This window comes from Taudactylus pleione, unplaced genomic scaffold, assembly GCF_031769625.1.
Source record: "Taudactylus pleione unplaced genomic scaffold, aTauple2 ptg000274l, whole genome shotgun sequence".
NCBI classification, from domain to species: Eukaryota; Metazoa; Chordata; class Amphibia; order Anura; family Myobatrachidae; genus Taudactylus; species Taudactylus pleione.
This window is the reverse complement of record NW_028284676.1, coordinates 1,775,405-1,796,136: the sequence shown is the minus strand read 5'-3', so window position 1 is coordinate 1,796,136 and position 20,732 is coordinate 1,775,405. Positions and strand designations below refer to the sequence as shown.

The 20,732-nt window shown below is 45.0% G+C and overlaps 1 protein-coding gene across 1 annotated transcript in view; it reads right to left on the bottom strand.

Annotated features, from left to right (window-relative positions):
• Nucleotides 1-20,732, bottom strand: part of MSH5 (mutS homolog 5) — a 94,400-nt gene that overhangs the window by 3,697 nt on the left and 69,971 nt on the right. Inside the window, exons 15-22 of the mRNA XM_088481550.1 lie at nt 16,523-16,603; nt 12,819-12,906; nt 11,442-11,628; nt 11,195-11,321; nt 10,658-10,807; nt 9,430-9,504; nt 7,023-7,166; nt 2,365-2,502 (exon numbers count right to left, since the gene is read on the bottom strand). Of these exons, the coding sequence (XP_088337676.1) occupies nt 2,365-2,502; nt 7,023-7,166; nt 9,430-9,504; nt 10,658-10,807; nt 11,195-11,321; nt 11,442-11,628; nt 12,819-12,906; nt 16,523-16,603 (990 nt within the window). The remainder of the gene's footprint in view (nt 1-2,364; nt 2,503-7,022; nt 7,167-9,429; nt 9,505-10,657; nt 10,808-11,194; nt 11,322-11,441; nt 11,629-12,818; nt 12,907-16,522; nt 16,604-20,732) is intronic.

Here is a 20,732-nt window from a genome sequence, read left to right as displayed (position 1 = left end):
CGATCAACTAACATCTAATCCATTATCATTCTTCAAACATCGGATTTTCATCAAGTCAATTATCCTTCCTCAAACATCGGATCAACAACAAATCAAATATCATTCTTCATTTATGGACATTAATCAACTCTTAACAGGTTTGTTCTATTACATTGGACTTTTATCTATACCAAGTTATTTCAACCATCATTAATCTTCTGCCTGTGCAATTACCAAGTTCTCATATAATAGACTGTATCCTTCCAGTCATCGCCTTTGGGCATCACGGTCATCACAGCAGCCTCATATTCCTCATAGTCCTGGTTAAAACCATCCACATTTGTGCACACTTCCTCTCCCACGCATGCTCCAGTCCAAACCAAACCACAGACGTGACAGTCACTTGCTGACTGAAAATTAAATAAATATTACCAGCAATAAAGATGAACTCCCAGATATACTCATAATGGTTGGCGACGGGGCTCATCACTGCAGTTAAAAAGCACGGGAGCCCTAAACTGGCTATTGGTGTCATGGATGAGCACGTGAAGAAAATAATGAAAACCTATCTAAATAAGTGTCTGGCTTTGACCATTAAATAGAAAGGTTATTTAAAAACCACAATGAATTTACCCTACACTACTTTGTTTGTGCAGTAATTTGTCCATCGTGTGCATTTTTAAGTACAAGCCCATTCCCTGGTCCTTGAGACCACCCCAATAAAAGGAGGACACACCTACTTGGAATAAGTATGATGGAAACAGTGAAAACATAACTTCAAACTATGACCACCTAACACATTAGGACCACCCCCTCATTGTCCTCAGCTCTTACATTATTATCCTGACTGTGGTGTCATTATTTGACACAGGGCCTGATTCAGACCCGCTCGCAAGCGCATTGCGCTCCCAAGCGCGTCGATGGTGGCCCAGTGCGCAGGCCCCGTAGCGAGTGAGACCTTCACTCGCTCCGGAGCTCGCAGCAAAACGGGGCGGCTGTCGATGTTGATGGACAGCTCGACCCGTCTTGTAGGCGGGTAGGGGGGGTGGCTGAACAAACGGAGGCGTTCCCGAAGGAACGGCTGCCGTTTGTGGGCGGCCCTACTGATATCACTCGTGATGTCAGTAGTGGACTTCCGGCTCTATTAGAGCTGGAAGTCCACTCGGCATTGCGAATGCTGAGACCCTACCTTAGGGTCTCCTCACAATGCCGATGGTTGCGATAATCGTGACTATCTCCTGCCCGCTCGCACTAGCTGTGGGTGGGCACCCACAGCTTAGCAAGCGGACGGGAAAAAATAAATAAAAAAATACTCCCCGCCCTGATTCAGAGGGTGCGCTCGCAAATAGTGAGCGTCTCTGAATCAGGCCCTCAATCCAGTGAGTCTGAAATCAAGCCCTAGTCTATAGCGCAGTCTGTAACACATTCTCTTCATTCTCTCATGTGTGACATACAGAATAAATCACTGTCATCTTAAAGGCCAATTCATCCCAAAATGGCAAATTCATTTTCTGTTGTAATTTCCATAAATTCCAAACTATTGCAAAATATTTACTCAGGGTCCAATGCCCCACCCGGTTTGGTGAGTACCCCCGGAGCATGCTGCATCTCTCCTCACTGCTGCCAATGTGGGCTTTTCCTATAGACAACCCCCCAGCATTAGGACTAAGGGCAGCATTACAGCACTACGGAGATATTACAGGACCAGCTGGACTGGGGCCCTGATTCAGAGCCAGACACTCTAAAAGAGCGCTCGCTCTGAATCAGGGCGTTTTTTTTTGGTGCGGCCGCCTGGCCGCTCGCATAGCTGTGGGTGACCACACACAGCTATTGCGAGCGGCCAGGATGATGGTCGCGATGGTTCAAGACCATCGCGACCATCAGGGCTTGTGACGAGACCCTTGTGGTAGGGTCTCGTGGCCGCAAGCCCCAGAGAGCTTCTGGCTCTAAAAGAGCCGGAAGCTCTCCCACTGACATCACTGGTGATGTCAGTGGGGCCGTCCACAAACGGCAGGTGTACGCATGGGAACGCCTCCGTTTGTGAAGAAACACCCCCCGTCACGCCTACAAAACGGGGCGAGCTGTCGATCAACATCGACAGCCACCCCTTTTGTAGCGAGCCACGGAGCGAGAGAGAATGTCTCTCTCGCTCCGGGGCTTGCGCACGCGCCGTGCGGCCGCTGCGCGTGCGCAGAGCACACCATCGACCCACTCGCGAGCGCTCAAGCGCTTGCAAGTGGGTCTGAATCAGGCCCTGGGGGTTCATTGCTGGGCACCAAGTGAGTCATATCACATGATAATATATAAACTACAGAACTCTACTTAAAACTGAAACTCATTTTTATTACAGTGACCCTTCATTAGGAAAAGTGATAAGTACATTACCTCCACCCCCCGCTTGATGATATCTTCCGGCATACCGGCCATAGCCGCGACCCTGGCTGCTTGGCTGACCTCTGACACTCCCTCCTTTAGCTGGTAGAAGAAGACCAGTTCCTCCCCATCCAGGCACCACTCGAAGGTCTACAGAGCACAGAACAATAATATTGCATATTCGGAATCTTTGGTTATTGCCATTGGATTAGAAATGAATGTAATAATGACAGCATTATAATGACATGATTAAAAAGAGCAATCAAAATAAATAATTGAATAAACACTTGAACATATTCATAGACTCTGTGAATTTGTTCAAGTGTTTATTCATTTATTTATTTTGATTGCTCTTTTTAATCATGTCATTGTAAGAGTATATACTGTCTTATATTTCATAATTTATTAGCAATATTAAAGTTTCTAAAATCTAAAAAGATGTTAGATGCCTCATAAATGTGCCTCATAGCCGCTCTGAATTTTATTTCAATATTTGTGTCCAGGAAAACTGAATCTTATTTTTTGCAGGTTCCAAATGCCTTGATCCTCCCAGTACCTCACACCAGAAGGCTAAAACATTTCCATCTCTGCAGGCAAAGCCATCTTGAAGAACAGGTCCGTGCACTCATGACTTGAACAACAAAAGGTGCCCGACATTTACATTGGGTCTGCACATTTGCAAATGACTGTGCGTAAAGTGGTGGCACTGTATGGCAAAGAGTTTAGACAATATAGCATAGATTATCTAATACGCATGTGGCAACACACCATCAGCATTTTCCATCAATCAGTAGAAAGCATTTAGTAGTAGGTGAAGAAACACCACTCTTTGAAAAGTGTAAGCTGTGCACTAAGCTAGCGCTGTCAGATTGGTGGACTGTGGGCCGCAGGTGGTACCCGGGATGTCTGACCATGCAGTCCCAACACCTGCCGCCGTGAACCCAAACAGTTCCACTTGCTGCATCATCCTTAAACTTCCACCACAGCAACAAGATGTTTTATTAGCGGACACTGCTGTCGCTGCTACGAATCGAAGCTTAACAGTTCTAATTTGAAAACAATTATATAACTTTACAAAAATAAATCAAGGCTCTCCTAGACTGGGTCTCCATTATCCCTACTAATACCACAGACCGCTAACCAACACAGAAAGAGGGTCAAGCAGGTAAGAATGGGGAAACCTGAGGAGCAGGGGGGGAGTTTGGGCTGAATTCTGTAAGCATGTGAATAAAACTGCACAGAGTATGGCCAGCATGGTAACTGAGGCTGATTGCACGGGCCGTGTATTTATGTATTGTGTGTGGGTCTGAAATCCAGAGATCTAGATATGATGGCACTGCACTGGTGAAAGTATGTAATTCTGGGTCTGTTGATCTGCAGATATACTGCATGTGGTACTACCAGCAGAGCCGTAACTAGACATTTTGGTGCCCTGTGCCAGAAAGAGCATTGGCGCCCCCTCATTTTTCAAAGGGACATAATGCACCCAAAAAAGGGCCATGGCTTCATGGGGAAGGGCCAGGGAAGAGATAGGGGAGGCCAGGAGATGCTGGGGATGAAATAAGAGGAAGCTACAAGCAAGAATGATAATAAACAGAATTTTGACAGGCTCAAACAGTGCCCCCTGACCTGTGGTGCCCCGTGTGATGGCACCGGCCGCATTACTCTAGCTACGGCCCTGTGTGGTAGCATTGAGACATATGGGCATCAGCTTTGTTATGCTTGATATTGTTGTACTAGTTTCAGTGGCAAACGCAGGATTTCTAGAGGGGGGTTTGCAAATGCTTGATTTTAGAGTGAGTGTGGCCAGTCCATGAAGTGGGCAGAATTAGTACTTATCCAGCTTTAATATGTATATTGTGTTGCATAATTCTAGCATATACAGGACCAGCGATCACAGTAAGCCATTCGATGTGGCAGTAGGTCCATCCAGTCTGAGCAGGATGTTTTTCTTCAGATGTGGGCATCATTCCAGAGCATCGGGGCAAGTCCGGGAGTCTGGGGGAGCGGCAGAAGAACCTAGCACTTCCCTGGACATATATATGTACATATTGGGCTCTTTATGTACTGGATAGTGTATTATTATACAGTATTAATAATTAACCCTATTGATGATCTATAGCAGTGCAAGCCTAACAGTGCATGTTTTCCACATGTCCTAGTTGGTGCGCATGTATAATATTTATTACTGGTTGACACATTTTTAAAGATCCACAGGCGGTGCTAATCATTTCATTTGTGATACTGAGAAGAACATGCAGCGCTAGTAACATTCTATTATATTACTATTGTGGTCATGGTGTGTGCTGGGGAGGGGGTTTCTAGGCAGACGGAAACCCCCCCTGCGTTTGCCTATGCTAGTTTGCATGAAACATTAAAGGGAATGAACCTGGTAGCATGGGCACACAGCTGTAATGATGGGTATCCATTTCCAATGGTCATGATGATATAGTATTAAGCATAAGGGATAGTGATGGCTACGAGGTAGCTAATCTGGGAACAGGGCAATATGTTGTTGGCATGGGGAAGTAATGGTGGGCACAGGTCAGTGGTGAACTGCACACAGGGTGCAGGGGGCTATATGTGGTGGACATTAGGCTGTTATGCTGTGTGTTGAGTAATGGTCCACTATGAACAATATTTACTTTCATGCTATATCGTGCATACTATTTTATTACTTGGCTTTGTATAGTCATTGTCATGCAAGCTATCTATTTAATTTTTGTCATACTGTGCACACCCCAAACCTAAGATATGTCACACACCGTACATCAAGTTATGCAGGTTTAGACAAGTTTAAACTGTTCATTTAATTCATATTTCTTAATCTAATAATACACACGATTTTCTAAATGTCATCTACTCCCATCTAATAATGTGGTCACCAAGAGATGCGGCACCTGCACCTTTCTCATAGCAGGAACCTACCACGTCTATGCACAATACAGCCTGAGAGCAGAGGCTCTGCACCCTGGGGTTATCACATATATATGCAGTACGCTGCTGGGATGACAGTGTGAATGGAGAGATCTGTCTGCATCTCCTCCTGTGAGTATAGTCTGTTTTGTCCTCCTACAAGGGGGAGATGGCTTATGAAGCGGAGACGGTACTCTCGGCCACATGGGCTCATTCTACAACAGTAAAGACAGCAGGGAACCTTAAAAGTGAAAAATATATACCTATTGTCTTTTTACTGTTTCATTTTTGTGATTCTTTCAGTGGTGTTTTTACTTAGCCTGAAGCAACCAACATTAAATCATGTTTAGGTTTAATTTGTCCAGACTTGTATAGTAAGACCGACTACATTTTTGTATCTCCTAAATTGTAACAACTGGTATGTGATGTATTATTTTATCCTCAGGATTTACTGTTTTCCAGATAAGGGTTTTTTTTTTCCATCATTTGGAGCATAAGAAGTATAACATACTATATTATATTTAATTTAGGACTGACCCAGTCTTTCCTCCCAACAGACATTCCACCCAAAACTGAATTTGAATTTTTGTGCGGAATACCATAAATTAAATGTTTATGCAAAATATTCCGTATCTGCTGTCCTCGCCTCGCTCCTGTGGGCGGTTTGTGTCTTGATGTACAACACACTATCTGTATGATATAAGCCAGGAGTGAGACAGCCATCACTGCAAGAGGGGATACACCAAACCGGCTGGATCGCGAGACTCTAGGGAAGTTATATTCTGCTTTTGAGTATAATTTCTGAAACACAGCTCAGAACGGAATATTCTGCTTTAAGTATAGTCACCCTTTAATAGTTTTTAAGTGCTTCTCATACGGACTGTACAAGATACCATTTGGTGATCTTGTCTCAATGGGACCGATTCAATTCAGCGCGCTGCTGTGAATATCTCTGGGAAGTTGGTCCCGGAGCTATTCAATTCAGCGCACTGTTTAGTCCAACTATAACAACTTAAGTTGGAGAATGCCGGTTCTCACGACTTAACCTGGATGTTTAGTCGCGAGAACTGGCATTCTCCGACTAAAGTGCCGGCCGCCAGGCTGTTAGCGCCACGCTAAGCCGGCAAACAGACTCGCGACCGCCACTTCAGTAGGATTTCTCCTCACATGCGAGAAGATATCCTGTAGTCGGACTTAACGGAGCGCTGAATTGAATAGCTACAGGACCAACTTCCCGGAGAGTCTCACAGCACACTGAATTGAATCTGCCACGATGTGACATTGTGGCATATTTATCCATATTCAGTATTTTGCCCCATTAAATATCATTTCTTAATGCAGCATATCGCGGCAATAAGAAATATGGAAAATTTGGAATTTACCAAATGTCTCTTGCTGGAAAGTGGGCTTTAGAAGTAAAGACATAGCCTAATATTTGCTGGAACTTCCATTAGATTTTGATAAATATGACCCATTATACCTGCAATAACAATTACCAACAGCAAAAGAAAATTAATAAGTAAATATTTCCTTTCTGTGATTTATTTTTTTTTTAACTTTGAGGTTTTCCTGTAATTAAATTTACTTTGCAATCTACAGTATATAAAAAAAATCTACATAGCCAGCAATGACATGTGACTTTATGAATTCATTACAGAGATGACATTGTGAGGTGCCTAGGCATCTAAAGTGTCATCCTCAGCAATAATAGGTTGAATGCACACATCCATTTACATTGTCCAGTTTGCTCTCACCTGATATTGCACTGTGGGACTGTCTGGGAGTATTTTGAGCTGTATTAGACTGTGGAAGTTAGTAGACAGGAAAATATGGGGGCAGGAAGAACCCTTATTTATCCAGTGCCTGAGGATAGCAGCTAAGAGAGAGAGACCATCCACCTGGAAAGACACACACAGAGGATTTACTATAAGCTACACTGTATGTCTTGCTGTGCTGAACGCGCTGGGACATTTATGTCTATAAAACACAACTGAAGTATTTTGTCCACCTCATGGATTATTTATTTATTAACAGTTATTTATATAGGGCCTGATACTGAGCTGCATGCAACGCCGAATGCGCCCGCATCTCACAATTTTTTGTAAACTGCACCTACATCACGGCCTACATACGCAACTTAGAGCAGCTATGAGCGGTTCTGATTCGCTTCTCACCAACGACTGACTGGGCTTTACAGGGTGGTAATGTAGGAGAAGTTGTGGCACATAGGCAGAGTTACCACCTATTCTGTGTTGGGCATATGCAGAGTTCACACCATTTTCAGTCGGATCTTATGCACCAAGCATGGGGCAGATGTATGTGCCGTTACTAATGATGATGGCTACACTCGCATTGGAAGGGCTGAGAGCGGTGCGGTTGCATAGATGAATACAGGCCAATGCTCGCATAGCACTTCCGTGTGCCAGAAAAGGATGGAATTTCAACCACATTAGGGTAATTCAGAGATGAGCAGTAATAGCATCGCTGCTGCCTCACCTGGGATCCCCTGTGGTGAGGCCCATCTATAGTACTTCTCTTTTGGAAGCGTTGGTTCAGATGCCAGGGTGAGAGAAATTGGGGGAACATCATAGATCTCCTGAAGCTCTCACCCAGATGACATTTCACCATAAGATGATGAGATCTGCGGGAATCCATTCAGTCATCAATGTATTCAGGGGTAGTCTGCCAATGCCAGAAGAATAGATGAGAATGGGTTTCTATTAATACTGACTGATCATTTTAGCCCATTCTGAACACAACATCCCTAAGCACCCAGCATCAGCGTGAACAGCTGCAGGATGGAATCCTTGAGATCTGTCATGCATGGCATGGAGCAGCTCCAGTTTTTGGTCCGTGGACTCACAGGATGCACACATTTGCTTGTTCCCACATGACCGTCCGATCTGGGAATGTCACCAATGCCTTCTCCAGATTTACACTTCAGGCTCATAATTTTGGGATTCTAGATTTCAGCCTGTTGAGTTAAAGGTGTTCATGGGCATCATGGCAGAATTGGTGGCTTTTCTGAGGTTCATGGGGTGAATATTCTTCCATACTTGGACAATCTGTTCATCAATGCAGGGTCCTCAGAGCTGGCCCTAGCCAAATTAGTGCCGTAGGCAAGATTTTGGGTGGTGCCCCCCCATAGGATCCTGAAAAAGTGGGTGGTCTCACAGAAGGGGCGTGGTCTCACTGTGCTGTGGCCCCTTCCCCATTGCGCTGCGCTCCCAGCACCCAGCACAGATCACAGGACAGCACATATCACCCAGCACAGCACCCTTCTACCAGCACAGATCACAGCACAGTACCCCTCTCCCAGCAGCCGTCCCAGCACAGCACCCCTCTCCCAGCAAAGCACCCCTCTCCCAGCACAGCACCCATTACCCCTCTCCCAGCACAGCACCCACGCTAACTACTAGCCGTCATCCAGGTGCCTCATCCCCGCAAACCGCCGCTGCCCGCTCACTGGGCCTGATTCAGACCCGGTCGCAAGCGCTGTGCGCTCGCAATCGGGTCGATGGTGGGCCAGATCTCTCTGGGGCTTGCGGCCACAAGACCCTACCACAAGGGTCTCGTCGCAAACACGATGGTCGCGATGGTCTTGACCATCACGACCATCTTCCTGGCCACTCGCTATAGCTGTGGGTGGTCAGCCACAGCTATGCGAGCGGCCAGGAGGCCGTCCTGAAAAACAAGAAGGCCGGCCCTGATTCAGAGCGAGCACTCTGTCAGAGCGTCCGGCTCTGAATCAGGGCCACTGTTTGCTGCTGCCAGGTCAGATCGGAGCTGTCAGCTGAGCTCCAATCATGGACGCTGCACAATGACAGTAGCAGCTGCCAGAATCTCTGCCCAGCCAACAACTGGTGCCCCGGCCATGCATGCCCCAAACCAATGTCGGCCCTAGATGGGCTTGGGTGCCCTTAGTTTGTCTATGCCTAGGGCCGGCTCTGAGGGTCCTTCACCTTACTTCAAACTCATACAGTAGCAAAGGTGCAACTTCTGTATCTGGCAGCCTTTTATTTTGAACTGTAGCAGTAAATTATTGACAATCATGAGGTGACAAAGTGTAATAGGGAAATAACAGTAATTATTATTATTATTATTATTATTATTATTATTATTAATTGAACAAGCCTATGGTGTAACAGTGACATTTCTTACTGTATTAGTTCCTTTTCCAAACTCATCGATTAAAATAAGTGAATTTACAGTGGAATTATTCACTGCTCTCGCCACCTAGATAAAGGGAAGAGATCAATGTCATTGCAATTGTTAGACTGGGAGAATTTATTTTACTTTTCAATAAATTCTTGTCTTGCAAATCTACAATGACTGATAGAAAAACATTACATGTCTCCCACTATTATTCATTACTCAGAAGTCTGCAATATGTCCATCCCTTCAATACACCCCATGTGAACTTTGCCTGTGTTATAATGCCCCATTACAGCTCGGTTACACCTGTACAGAAGTAAGTGTAAATGCACTCAAAGGGCAAAATTTACTAAGCGGCGGTTTGACAGCGGTTTCTATACTATTCTAAACCCCGGCGGTTTGGTGGCGGTTTCTATTCTATTCTAAACCCCGGCGGTTTGGTGGCGGTTTCTATTCTATTCTAAACCCCGGCGGTTTGGTGGCGGTTTTGCAGTGGTTTCTAAATGACAGTCCTGTTCTATTCTATTCTAAAATGTGTTTTGATGGCAGTTTTGCAGCGGTTTTGACCTTAGTAAACCTGCAGATAGCAAAACCGCCACCAAACCGCAGTCAAAACACATTTTAAAATAGAATAGAACATGGCTGTCATTTAGAAACCGCTGCAAAACCGCCACCAAACCCCCAGGATTTGGAATAGAATAGAAACCGCTGTCAAACCGCCACTTAGTAAATTTTGCCCAAAATGTGTATGCCACTACAACGCCTCGACTAGCGTGGCATCAGTTCCGGAGCATGAACGGTGCGAAAACACGCAAAATATGTTCCGCAGACAGGCGTAAGGTCAGCTGCTGAATTATTTCATCTTATAGCAAGTTTTCAATTTATTATGACGGATTGTAATAAAATGCTGTAATCACATTATACAGAGCTCACTCCATGATAGTCCTCTCCCCTGTGTATCATGAAATGGGCGTACCTTACAGCCTGTATATAGAAGCCCAAAATTTGTAATGATGGACCAGGCTGCACTACCTATAAAGGAAGCTATAGGAGAAAAAGAACGAGTTGATGTATTCATATGACAAAACAGTAGTGTCTGACTCCGATTGGTAATAATGTATGACTTGGTTTTGTGGGTACAAAGGATGGAGCAAACAGAGCACAATACATCAAACTGCAATACTCTCACATACTTAATTAGCACAGGATATCGGTTTAAGTGAGGCTTGCCTACCTGGTTTAGGTCAATCATAAAGGTGGACAAGCCAAGAGATACAGATTCACGTGTCTGTAAACGAGTATATATCCCATCAATGGGCCCAATCTCAGCAAATGTGGCTGGGACATAGCTTCCAATCATAGACATGAAAACAATGAGACCAACCTGAGAAATGGAAGAGACATATAATCAAACATGGCGACTGGATGACACAGGAGCGCACAAGGTTACAGCAGCTCAGACCTTGCATTAGCACCTGTTGTAACTTTATGTTAGCTTTCGTAGTTTGAAAAATGAATTAAAAACATTGTAGTTCCTTCTTTATCTCTTCCTCCAGAATCTACCTTTACCTATTCTTACGACTTTCCTAGTACCTACTGTCACCTCATATTTAGCTTTGCAAAACATCTCAACACTCTTCATTTTAGGATGTGGCTTTTCCCAATCAGCTTTCATAATCCTCTCTAAAGTTCCCATTTTGCTATCTTCACTTACTTGGTTAAGTACCTATCTACAGTACTTGCAGATTCCTCTGTCACCGGCCCCTCCTACCTGTTTGAGATACACGCTCTTCCCGCATGAGTTGGGTCCCGTTATGATTTTTATTCTCTTCTCTTCCTCTCCAGTCTGCGCTGGATTTGGGACAAAGGTTCCAGAGCAAAAACCCATAAGGGGGTGTCTGGGGAGACAGTGAAATAAGGATGGCAATAAGTCAAGCATAGCCTCACATTATTATACTGAAAGGAGTGTGGATATCTGTCAGAGAAAGAATGACTGGGTACAATCTGCTCCCCCTCACCTGCCTTCCTTGATATTAATAGTGCTGGTTAGAGTGTAGCAGGGGCGAATATATCCATTCTCACGGGCAGAAACAGCCATAGCAAGAAGAGCATCCAGCTGCCCAACGTACTCAGTCACATCCTGCAACACCGCCGACCGCTCCAGGATTAGCATCTGCAGCTGGTGCATGATCATGGTCTCGTGATCTGTGGAAGTGGCACACATATTTACTTCACTTCTTCTTTGCTCCAACACTCCGTGTACTCTTATATATCAGTCATGTGTACCTGCTTTATCCTGCTCCCAAAAGTTTGGGATCCTATGAGTTCCTCATTTTACTGTGTATGTGCGTCCGACAGTAACTGCCAACACTTATGCGGATTTGTGCCTCACTAACATCTGCTACTTCTCAGATGTTCTTCCTTAGAAGATATATTGGACCTCATTCAGACCCGCTCGCAAGCGGGTCGATGTTTAGGCCCTGCACACGCGCAGCGGCCGCACTGCGCGTGCGCAAGCCCCGGAGCGAAAGAGAAATTCTCTCGCTCTGGAGCTCACTACAAAAGGGGCGGCTGTCAAAGGAACGCCTGCCGTTTTCTGGGCGGCCGCACTGACATCATCAGTGATGTCAGTGGGGAGCTTCCTGCTCGATCAGAGCAGGATCCTCCCTGGGGCTTGCGGTTGCCGAGACCCAACCTTAGGGTCTCGTCGCAAGCCCCGATGGTCGTGATGGTCTTGACCATCGCGACCATCAACCTGGTCGGTCGCTAAAGCTGTGGGTGGTAACCCACAGCTTAGCTAGCGACCAGGAGGCCGCACTTCAAAAGAGCAGCGGCCACCCACATTCAGAGCGACCGCTCGCATTTTGCGAGCACCTTTGAATGAGGGCCATTGTCCCTATAGTTGATCTGATATGTACATCTTTGTATAACCTACCCAAAACTACACAACAGCCCCATGAAGTCAATATAATATCCCACAATGTATTTTGTGCATTATAGTCTTTTTTGGAGTATTTCTGTAAGCTAGCTGTGTTTCACGCGAGTTTCAATTTACAAGTGTAAAGGAATGAGCATTCCTGCTTATACAGTATGCAAACATAAATGCCATTTACATTCATCTATTATAAGTGTCCTGCTTTGGTATTTTAAACTGTTGGGAGTTGTACAAGCATAATCCACCTTTGGCTGGAATCAATGGACACGGCCATTTAATGAGTTCCACCAAAATGAATGAGGACGTGGCTCTTCCAGTCACTGACGCATAAGGCACAAAGCATGTTGGTGATGGATGCACTGTAATCACTTTCACCTGTTCAACAATGTCCCATGCCCAAGTGCTGTGTGACTGTGGAAGCCCTAGCTGCGGTCTGGACAGCTTCTGCTCACAAACTGACCTCTGATCTCACAATGGAGATCGCCCAGAACTGTATCCAACTCTTTGGTTCTTGCACTTCGGTAATGGAGTCGATTTTCTGATAGAAACTGCACAAGAAAGGGAAATATAATACATGAAAGTATATGACATGCAAAAAAGCATGTTCTGTTATTGCAGTGCTCAAGCTACAGTGGTACAGGAGGAATCCAGAATAGATCAAACATAAATTGTCAGTGACAGTATATCAGAGGTGAACACCTAGGGCCTGATACATATAGTGCCTATAGTCTGAGTCGCCTGCATTTATGTAATCGCACTGCCCACAACCCTCCAGCCATGAGACCAGACCATCACTAGTAAGGGCACTTACACCTACCCCATGCTTGGTGCACATGATGCAACTGTAAATAGGGTATACTATGTATACCTGACTCAGAATAGGTCACACGCCTACTGGATGCTTCTCCTGCACGTGTACGATCCAATGTCACCCAGTGGCCACTCATTAATGCTCTTTCAGCTGTCGGTGAGAAGTGACCAATCGGACCATGTGACCAACCAGTCAACGGCAGCACATGTGCAGTTTGCTAAATATTTGCGAGAAGTGGTCGCATTTGGACATAAGTGCAACTCAGAATTAAGCCCCTAGTTGTGAGGATTGTGCTAGATGTGTGGCTGTGTGTGGAGGGGGGCAACAGGAAATCTCAGAGAGGGGAAAGGCATGATGAGGTTAAAATCTGTGATTCGAGGAGGTCAGACAGCCCCACCTCAGAACCCAGCGCTCAGTGAAAAATTGTTAATTTCACTTCCTGTTTGGTTCTGAATGCCATAGGAGCCAGACCGCACAGCTGTACAGTATAAGCCTGTCCCACTGAGTAGAGGACAATGATGGGCAGAGATACCTATTGATGGGCAGTGAGATATGGGGGGAGGATACAATGACAGAGATATGGAGGGGCAGTGAGATATGGGGTAGGACACAATGACAGAGATATGGAGGGGCAGTGAGATATGGGCAGAGGACACAATGACAGAGATATGGAGGGGCAGTGAGAGCTATGGAGGGGCAGTGAGATATGGGGGAGGACACAACGACAGAGATATGGAGGGGCAGTGAGGTATGGGGGGAGGATACAATGACCGAAATGGAGGGGCAATGAGAGCTATGGAGGGGCAGTGAGATATGGGGGGAGGATACAATGACAGAGATATGGAGGGGCAGTGAGATATGGGCAGAGGACACAATGACAGAGATATGGAGGGGCAGTGAGAGCTATGGAGGGGCAGTGAGATATGGGGGAGGACACAACGACAGAGATATGGAGGGGCAGTGAGGTATGGGGGGAGGATACAATGACCGAAATGGAGGGGCAATGAGAGCTATGGAGGGGCAGTGAGATATGGGGGGAGGATACAATGACAGAGATATGGAGGGGCAGTGAGATATGGGGGGAGGATACAATGACAGAGATATGGAGGGGCAGTGAGATATGGGGGGAGGATACAATGACAAAGATATGGAGGGGCAGTGAGAGCTATGGAGGGGCAGTGAGATATGGGGGGAGGATACAATGACAGAGATATGGAGGGGCAGTGAGATATGGGGGGAGGATACAATGACAGAGATATGGAGGGGCAGTGAGATATGGGGGGAGGATACAATGACGGAGATATGGAGGGGCAGTGAGATATGGGGGGAGGATACAATGACAGAGATATGGAGGGGCAGTGAGATATGGGGGTAGGATACAATGACAGAGATATGGAGGGGCAGTGAGGTATGGGGGGAGGATACAATGACGGAGATATGGAGGGGTAGTGAGAGCTATGGAGGGGCAGTGAGATATGGGGGGAGGATACAATGACAGAGATATGGAGGGGCAGTGACATATGGGGGGAGGATACAATGACAGAGATATGGAGGGGCAATGAGAAATGGGGGAAGGATGAGAAAGGGAGGAAAGGGACACTGAGAGAGCTATGATGGAGGCAATGAGAGATATGGATGAAGGAAGCAATAAAAGATGTATGCACGTATAGAGTATGGTACCTAAGTGCAAACCCTTTAAAATCATTTTATGCTGCCTTAGAGGTCAGTCTAAGTGGCCATTTATGTATAAACCTGGCATACAGCAGATTCATCATTGACTGTAATGCATGGATGTGGATTGAAAGATCTACAGTAAAAGGGTAGACAATGTCTAGATAGACACCAGATGTTAGACTGTCAACATGTCGACAGGGACAAAAGGTCGATAGGGACAAAAGTCGAAATACTAAAGGTCAACATGTGAGAAGGTTGACAGGGTCAAAAGGTTGACACAAAAAATGGTCGATACTTTTTTCTAACCCTAATCATTACCCTAACTCTAAAACTCCCCTTGGTGCCCAGCCCTAATCCTCCTGGTGCTTAACCCTAACCGTCGGGTTGGTAGGTGCCTGACCCTGACCACCCCTTTGAGTGCCTAACCCTAACCCTCCGGTAAGTGCCTAACCCTAACCCTCCCTCCTGGTGCCTAACCCTAAATGTCGGGGTAAGTGCCTAACACTAACCGTTGGGGTAACTGCCTAACTCTCCGGTAAGTGCCTAACCCTAAACCTAACAAAACAAAAAAATAATGTGCTGACAATTTGTGTCGACCATTTCCATGTTGACATTTTGACCCTGTCAACCATTCGCACCTGTCGGCCTTCTTACACGTCAACCTTTAGTGTGTTGACCTTTTGTCCCTGTCAACCTTTTGTACATGTCGACCTATTGACTGTCTAACATCCGGTGTCTATCTAGAAATTGTCTACCTTTTTACTGTAGATCTTTAGACCAGATCCCGTAATGCATAACCATAGGGGCTAGGGTCTTGGAGCCAGCTGGTGCATGAGTTCCGAAGTTATGGTTGGATGTACTGTACGCACACTTTACGGGTTTACATTGTCTGTAAAACTGTATATTTCATTATTGGTTTTTGTGCAAGCTGTTTTTATTTGGGCTAGCAATGGGAAGTAGGGGGTGGAGGGTTGAAAGAAAGCCTAGTTTCACCCCTGCCTGAAACACTTTCTCCATGCTTCACCCCTGCCTGAAACACTTTCTCCATGCTTCACCCCTGCCTGAAACACTTTCTCCATGCTTCACCCCTGCCTGAAAAACGTTCTCCATGCTTCACCCCTGCCTGAAAAACGTTCTCCATTGCATTTAGCTCAGTAACAACAGTCACACATTTTATACATAAAATAATAAATACATTCACAAGATAAATATACTGTAAAATGCAAGAACCAAGAGTGTGAAAGACACAGGAGGCAGGTCTACTCTCACAGGAGCTCAGGAGACAACTGAAATTCGCGGGTTTTTTGGACAATTCAGGACAGTAAGCAAGTATGACTTAAAAAATCATTACATTCTTGCTATGGGTTGAAAATTTAAAAAACATCATTTGAAAGAGTGAAACGTTTCTGTGTATAAGGAAGGAAAAGGAGTGTTAATCTGATGATGACTCGCTGATCACTACAGTTTCTAGGCAAAATAATTCCTGTCTTCTTGCATCATTGTCTGATAATACACACAAGGGATAACAGAACTTTCTTGGTGATTTTAAGATGGACATTCTCAAAATTAACTAAACACATGTTAGGAAACTCTAACATACTTTGGTGAGGGGGTAAAGGGTCTAAAGCTAGACAGATAGGAAACTAGAGAGGGTTGAATAGAACAAATCCATTCCTCACCATGAATTCCAAACCTTCAATCTCAAAGTCGCTTTTGTCCTGCATGAAAGCGAGACGATCGATAGATAGGAGGAATCCAATCTGAAGGGAATCAAATGTTATTAAATATAAAGATAAACAACCCAACACACAAACAAACATACAGTACATTGCGCTCTCCGGTTGCCAATAGGGGCCCAGAAGCCTTTTGGGCACTCAGGAACCAGTTGCATTATTGATCTGCTCTAGCAGCTAGAATTAGAAGGCAAAATATCAAAGGGGATTTGTTATTATATGATGCGGCTTTCAAGCATGAGATAATTATTTACTTAGATAACTGTATATTACATTGAGAAATTAATGTTGTGATATGTTCTTGTCATCCTCATGAGCTATAGTGCCAAACTACATCTGTCTTTTTACGCTAGTAAACCTCCAGTGTAATCTCTCCCCGTCCTTAAAAATAAATAGCAATTAACATTAGGGAGTTCAGTGCCAGCAAAGTAGAAGGAGGGTAAATATGATGTAGCCAGCATTAATCCAATTCACACAGATATGTACAAGAATGCTTTTCTGGATATAATTTAAGTATGACCGCTTAAGATAAAATGAAAAGCTTTTGGGAAAATTTATTGTTGCAGCTGTAAGTAATGTTACTCCAGATGTTTGATCCGTCTCTATAGGTAATTATAGAAATGAGTGTTTCTGCGATAGAATGACTCAGATAATACATATGTGGAAGTAAAGACAAAAATAGGATTCTACAGCTGTGTCAGGATGGATTTGTCAGAGAGGTAGCAGGTGAAATGGTTGTAGACAAACAGCTCGAGTATTTTGGAGGCAAAAGGGAGAAGAGAGATGGGGCAGTAGTTTGAGAGTGAGGAGGGATCAAGTTTGTTTTTTCTTTAGAATGGCTGAGACAAGAGCATGTTTGAAGAAAGAGGGGGAAATGCCAGAGGAGAGGGATAGATTGAAGAGGTTAGCAAGGTGGGAGCAGGTAGAGATAGGGCGAAGGAGGAGAGAGGGGATGTGATCTAGGTGGAGGTAGAGGGGGGAGATGATAAGATTAGGGAATGGAGTTCATAACCCGTGGTGGGAGGGTAGGAGCACAAAGGGGGATGGCTGGGGGGACGTGACATCCATTGAGAAAGGCCAAAAGAGGAAGAAAGGGTGAGAAGATTGGTGGAAGTCAGTGTGGATATAAATGGGGATGTTAAAGTCACCTAGGATGATGGAGGGGATGTCAGAGGAGAGATAATAGTTAAGCAATGCGGAAAAGTTATCAAGGAATTGGGAAGTGGGACAAGGGGGACAGTAGATGACTGAGACACGGAAATGGATGGGGTGGAAAAGAAGGACAGAGTGGACCTCAAAGGAGGAGAAGGAAATAGAGAGCTCAGGGGGGGGGATTACACAAAAGGTACATTTGGGGGATAGAATGATGCCCACCCTGCCGCCTAGTTGGTTATTAGGTCTGACTGTGTGGGTGAAGGAGAGGCCCCCATAGGAGAGAGCAGCGGTGAAGTGGTATCAGTGGAAGAAAGCCAGGTTTCAGTGACAGCAAGAAGGTTGAGTGAGTTGGAGGTGAAGAGGTCGTGGATAGTGAGAAGTTTGTTATTGATGGATCTGGAATTCCAGAGGGCACAGGAGAAGGGGAGAGAGGGAAGAGGGGAGATATAGATGAGATTGGCTGGGTTGCTGGAGTGGGACTATGGGCTGGCTGGGCGGGAGCTGAGGGCAGGGGTTGAGGATGAGTATGTGACAGGAGCGAGGAGGCATGGTGACTGACTAGGGAAGTAGAGAGTAGGGGAATAGAAGGGGGAATGGTGGTTTGTGGGTAGTAGTGGTGGGAAAAGAGAAGTGTGTGTTAAAACTACAGTAGATAAAAGGATTACTGTATAACTTCCAAATTCCATGATGTTTTTTGGAAGATAGAGGCTCTTTAGCATCAATTATATTTTGTATGACCTACTCAGAAAACCCTATTCAACAGACATGCCTTTAAATCCCACCTAGTCTTGATGCAAAATAAGTCTTTGGTTCATAAAGGTTAGGCAGTTAGGATGAGGCCATGAAGGTTCCGCTGCAACGCAGATACTATGGACCTCATTCAGAGTCGGTCGTAGCGGCCGCACGGTCATACGCCACCGATGTTCGCTTAACTGCGCACGCAAACTAGCTGCTACGATCAGAAATTTCTCTCTCCTTGAACACAGCCAGGTCGGTAGTTTGAGTGACAGAATGAGGCATTTGTGGGTGGTAACAGGGGAAGGTGCTTGAAAACGGGGGAGTGGAGATCCGAACGCAGGCGTGCCTAATTATGCGAACGGCGTTTTATGGGAGTGCATAATTAACAAAGTAGTGTCATAGCACACGTGACATGGGAGGTTTTTACACTGACATGATCGTAGAGCTTAAGAGAGGGTATGGTCAACCTTAAGTTCTACGACCAGTTCCGATGGTTCCCGATGGTATCGATTAATCCTTATATGCCCGGAGATGACGTGTAATGCGTACGAGAAGGGGGCATATTTTTTTGGCTTCCGGCCGCTTCCTCCCCTTGGTCGGCCAGCTACCGATCCGATCTTAGGGACGCAACTTGCGAGTGCATCATTTGCATATCCGGCCCCTTTTCCCATACGGCCGCAACGACCAACTCTGAATGAGGTCCTATATGTGTACCAGGATCGCTGAGGCCAGTTTGGTGTCAAAAGAATGGTTTTAACACAGTACACTGTAATCTTTTTGAGCATTCCGGATAATAAGGGAATCGGAGGAAAAATGTAAGCTATAAGAAAATGCTATGAAATCACCATGGACCCCACTTCCTCACCAGTTGTTGGAACATCTCTGGGTGGAGGGACCATTGCCTGGATGTATCCTGTTTTGAAAGATATAGTCTGCATCCCAGTAATGGATGGCTGTAATGTAGACCACCCAACAGAATACTATTGCCATGAGACTTCAAGAGCCACCCTGATGATTGATGTATACCATGGCCGTAGCATTGTCTGATTGAATGCACAGATTCTATCCATGAAGAAACTGTTGGGTCCAAAGAAGAGCCTTTAGGAAAGCTAGATGTTCCAAATTATTTATTGGTAGCTTTGTTTCTAAGACTGGAAAGAACCCCTGCATATATTACCACTCCACACTCTTATAGGCTGGTTGCAGACATTACAATCGTCCACTCACTGAGTGACAGGAGGTGTCCCTGGGAAAGATTTTTCCTTTGTAACCACAACAGAAGAGAGTGACGGACAGCACTGAACCGTTCGAACACATGAAACTCTAACAGATTATGTAAACAACTTGAACTGGCCAAAAGTTGAGTCTGAAGGATCCTTGAATGAAAGCGAGTGAATGTGATTGCTTGGAAACAAGATACCATCCTACCAAGCATTTTCACGCACAGAAAAGCCATCACCTGCTTCCTGACTGCTGATATTTTCTCCTCTACGATAAACACCCTGTAGCAACTAGTGTCAAACAAGTTACAACCTTTGAGCAGGGATCAGTTGTGAATTTGAAAAGTTGATTACTCAACTGTATGTCTGCAAGGTCTCCACCAGTTTATGCAGATGAGATTTTAGAAGGGACTCTGAGTCTGCTTTTATAAGCATATTTTCAAGGTATAGGGCGATTATTAGACTGAAATAGCCCAACCGTCATTACCACAGTTTATGTGAATTTTCACAAGGCTGCAGCAAGTCAAAAAGGAACTGAAAGTGCTTTGTGCTCAAAGGATAAAGGGGTGGTACTCCTCCAAGGTAATTTCCGCTTCCAATACTGCTTGATCCTTGCAAATCGCAAATAAAGATTGAGATTAAGTTCAAAATAGAAAAACTAATAGATCCAGTATTTGGACAAGGAAAAGGTTAGAGTAGGACCCAAACCTTCCTGTTCCTTTGGAATTGGGACAATTACCATGGAAAGTAGTAGTAACTGCAGAGCTCCTAGTAGAGCTTGACATCTTGTGCCATCCCATAGAATTGGAGTTGCAAAAAAAACGTTTGGCTGGAGGGATCGAGAATGTAACCCTTCCTTACGATATCTGTCACACAATGATCAATGATCTGAGATGAAAACCATCTACCGATTTTCCTAAGCTAGTAGTCCCAGTTTAGAAAACAGTAAAGTGATTACTACACTTAGAATAGAAATAAACATCAGGTTTATAAAGAGTTTAAATACAGGTTGTTTCCTGAAATTAAATAAACTTCCCTGCAGA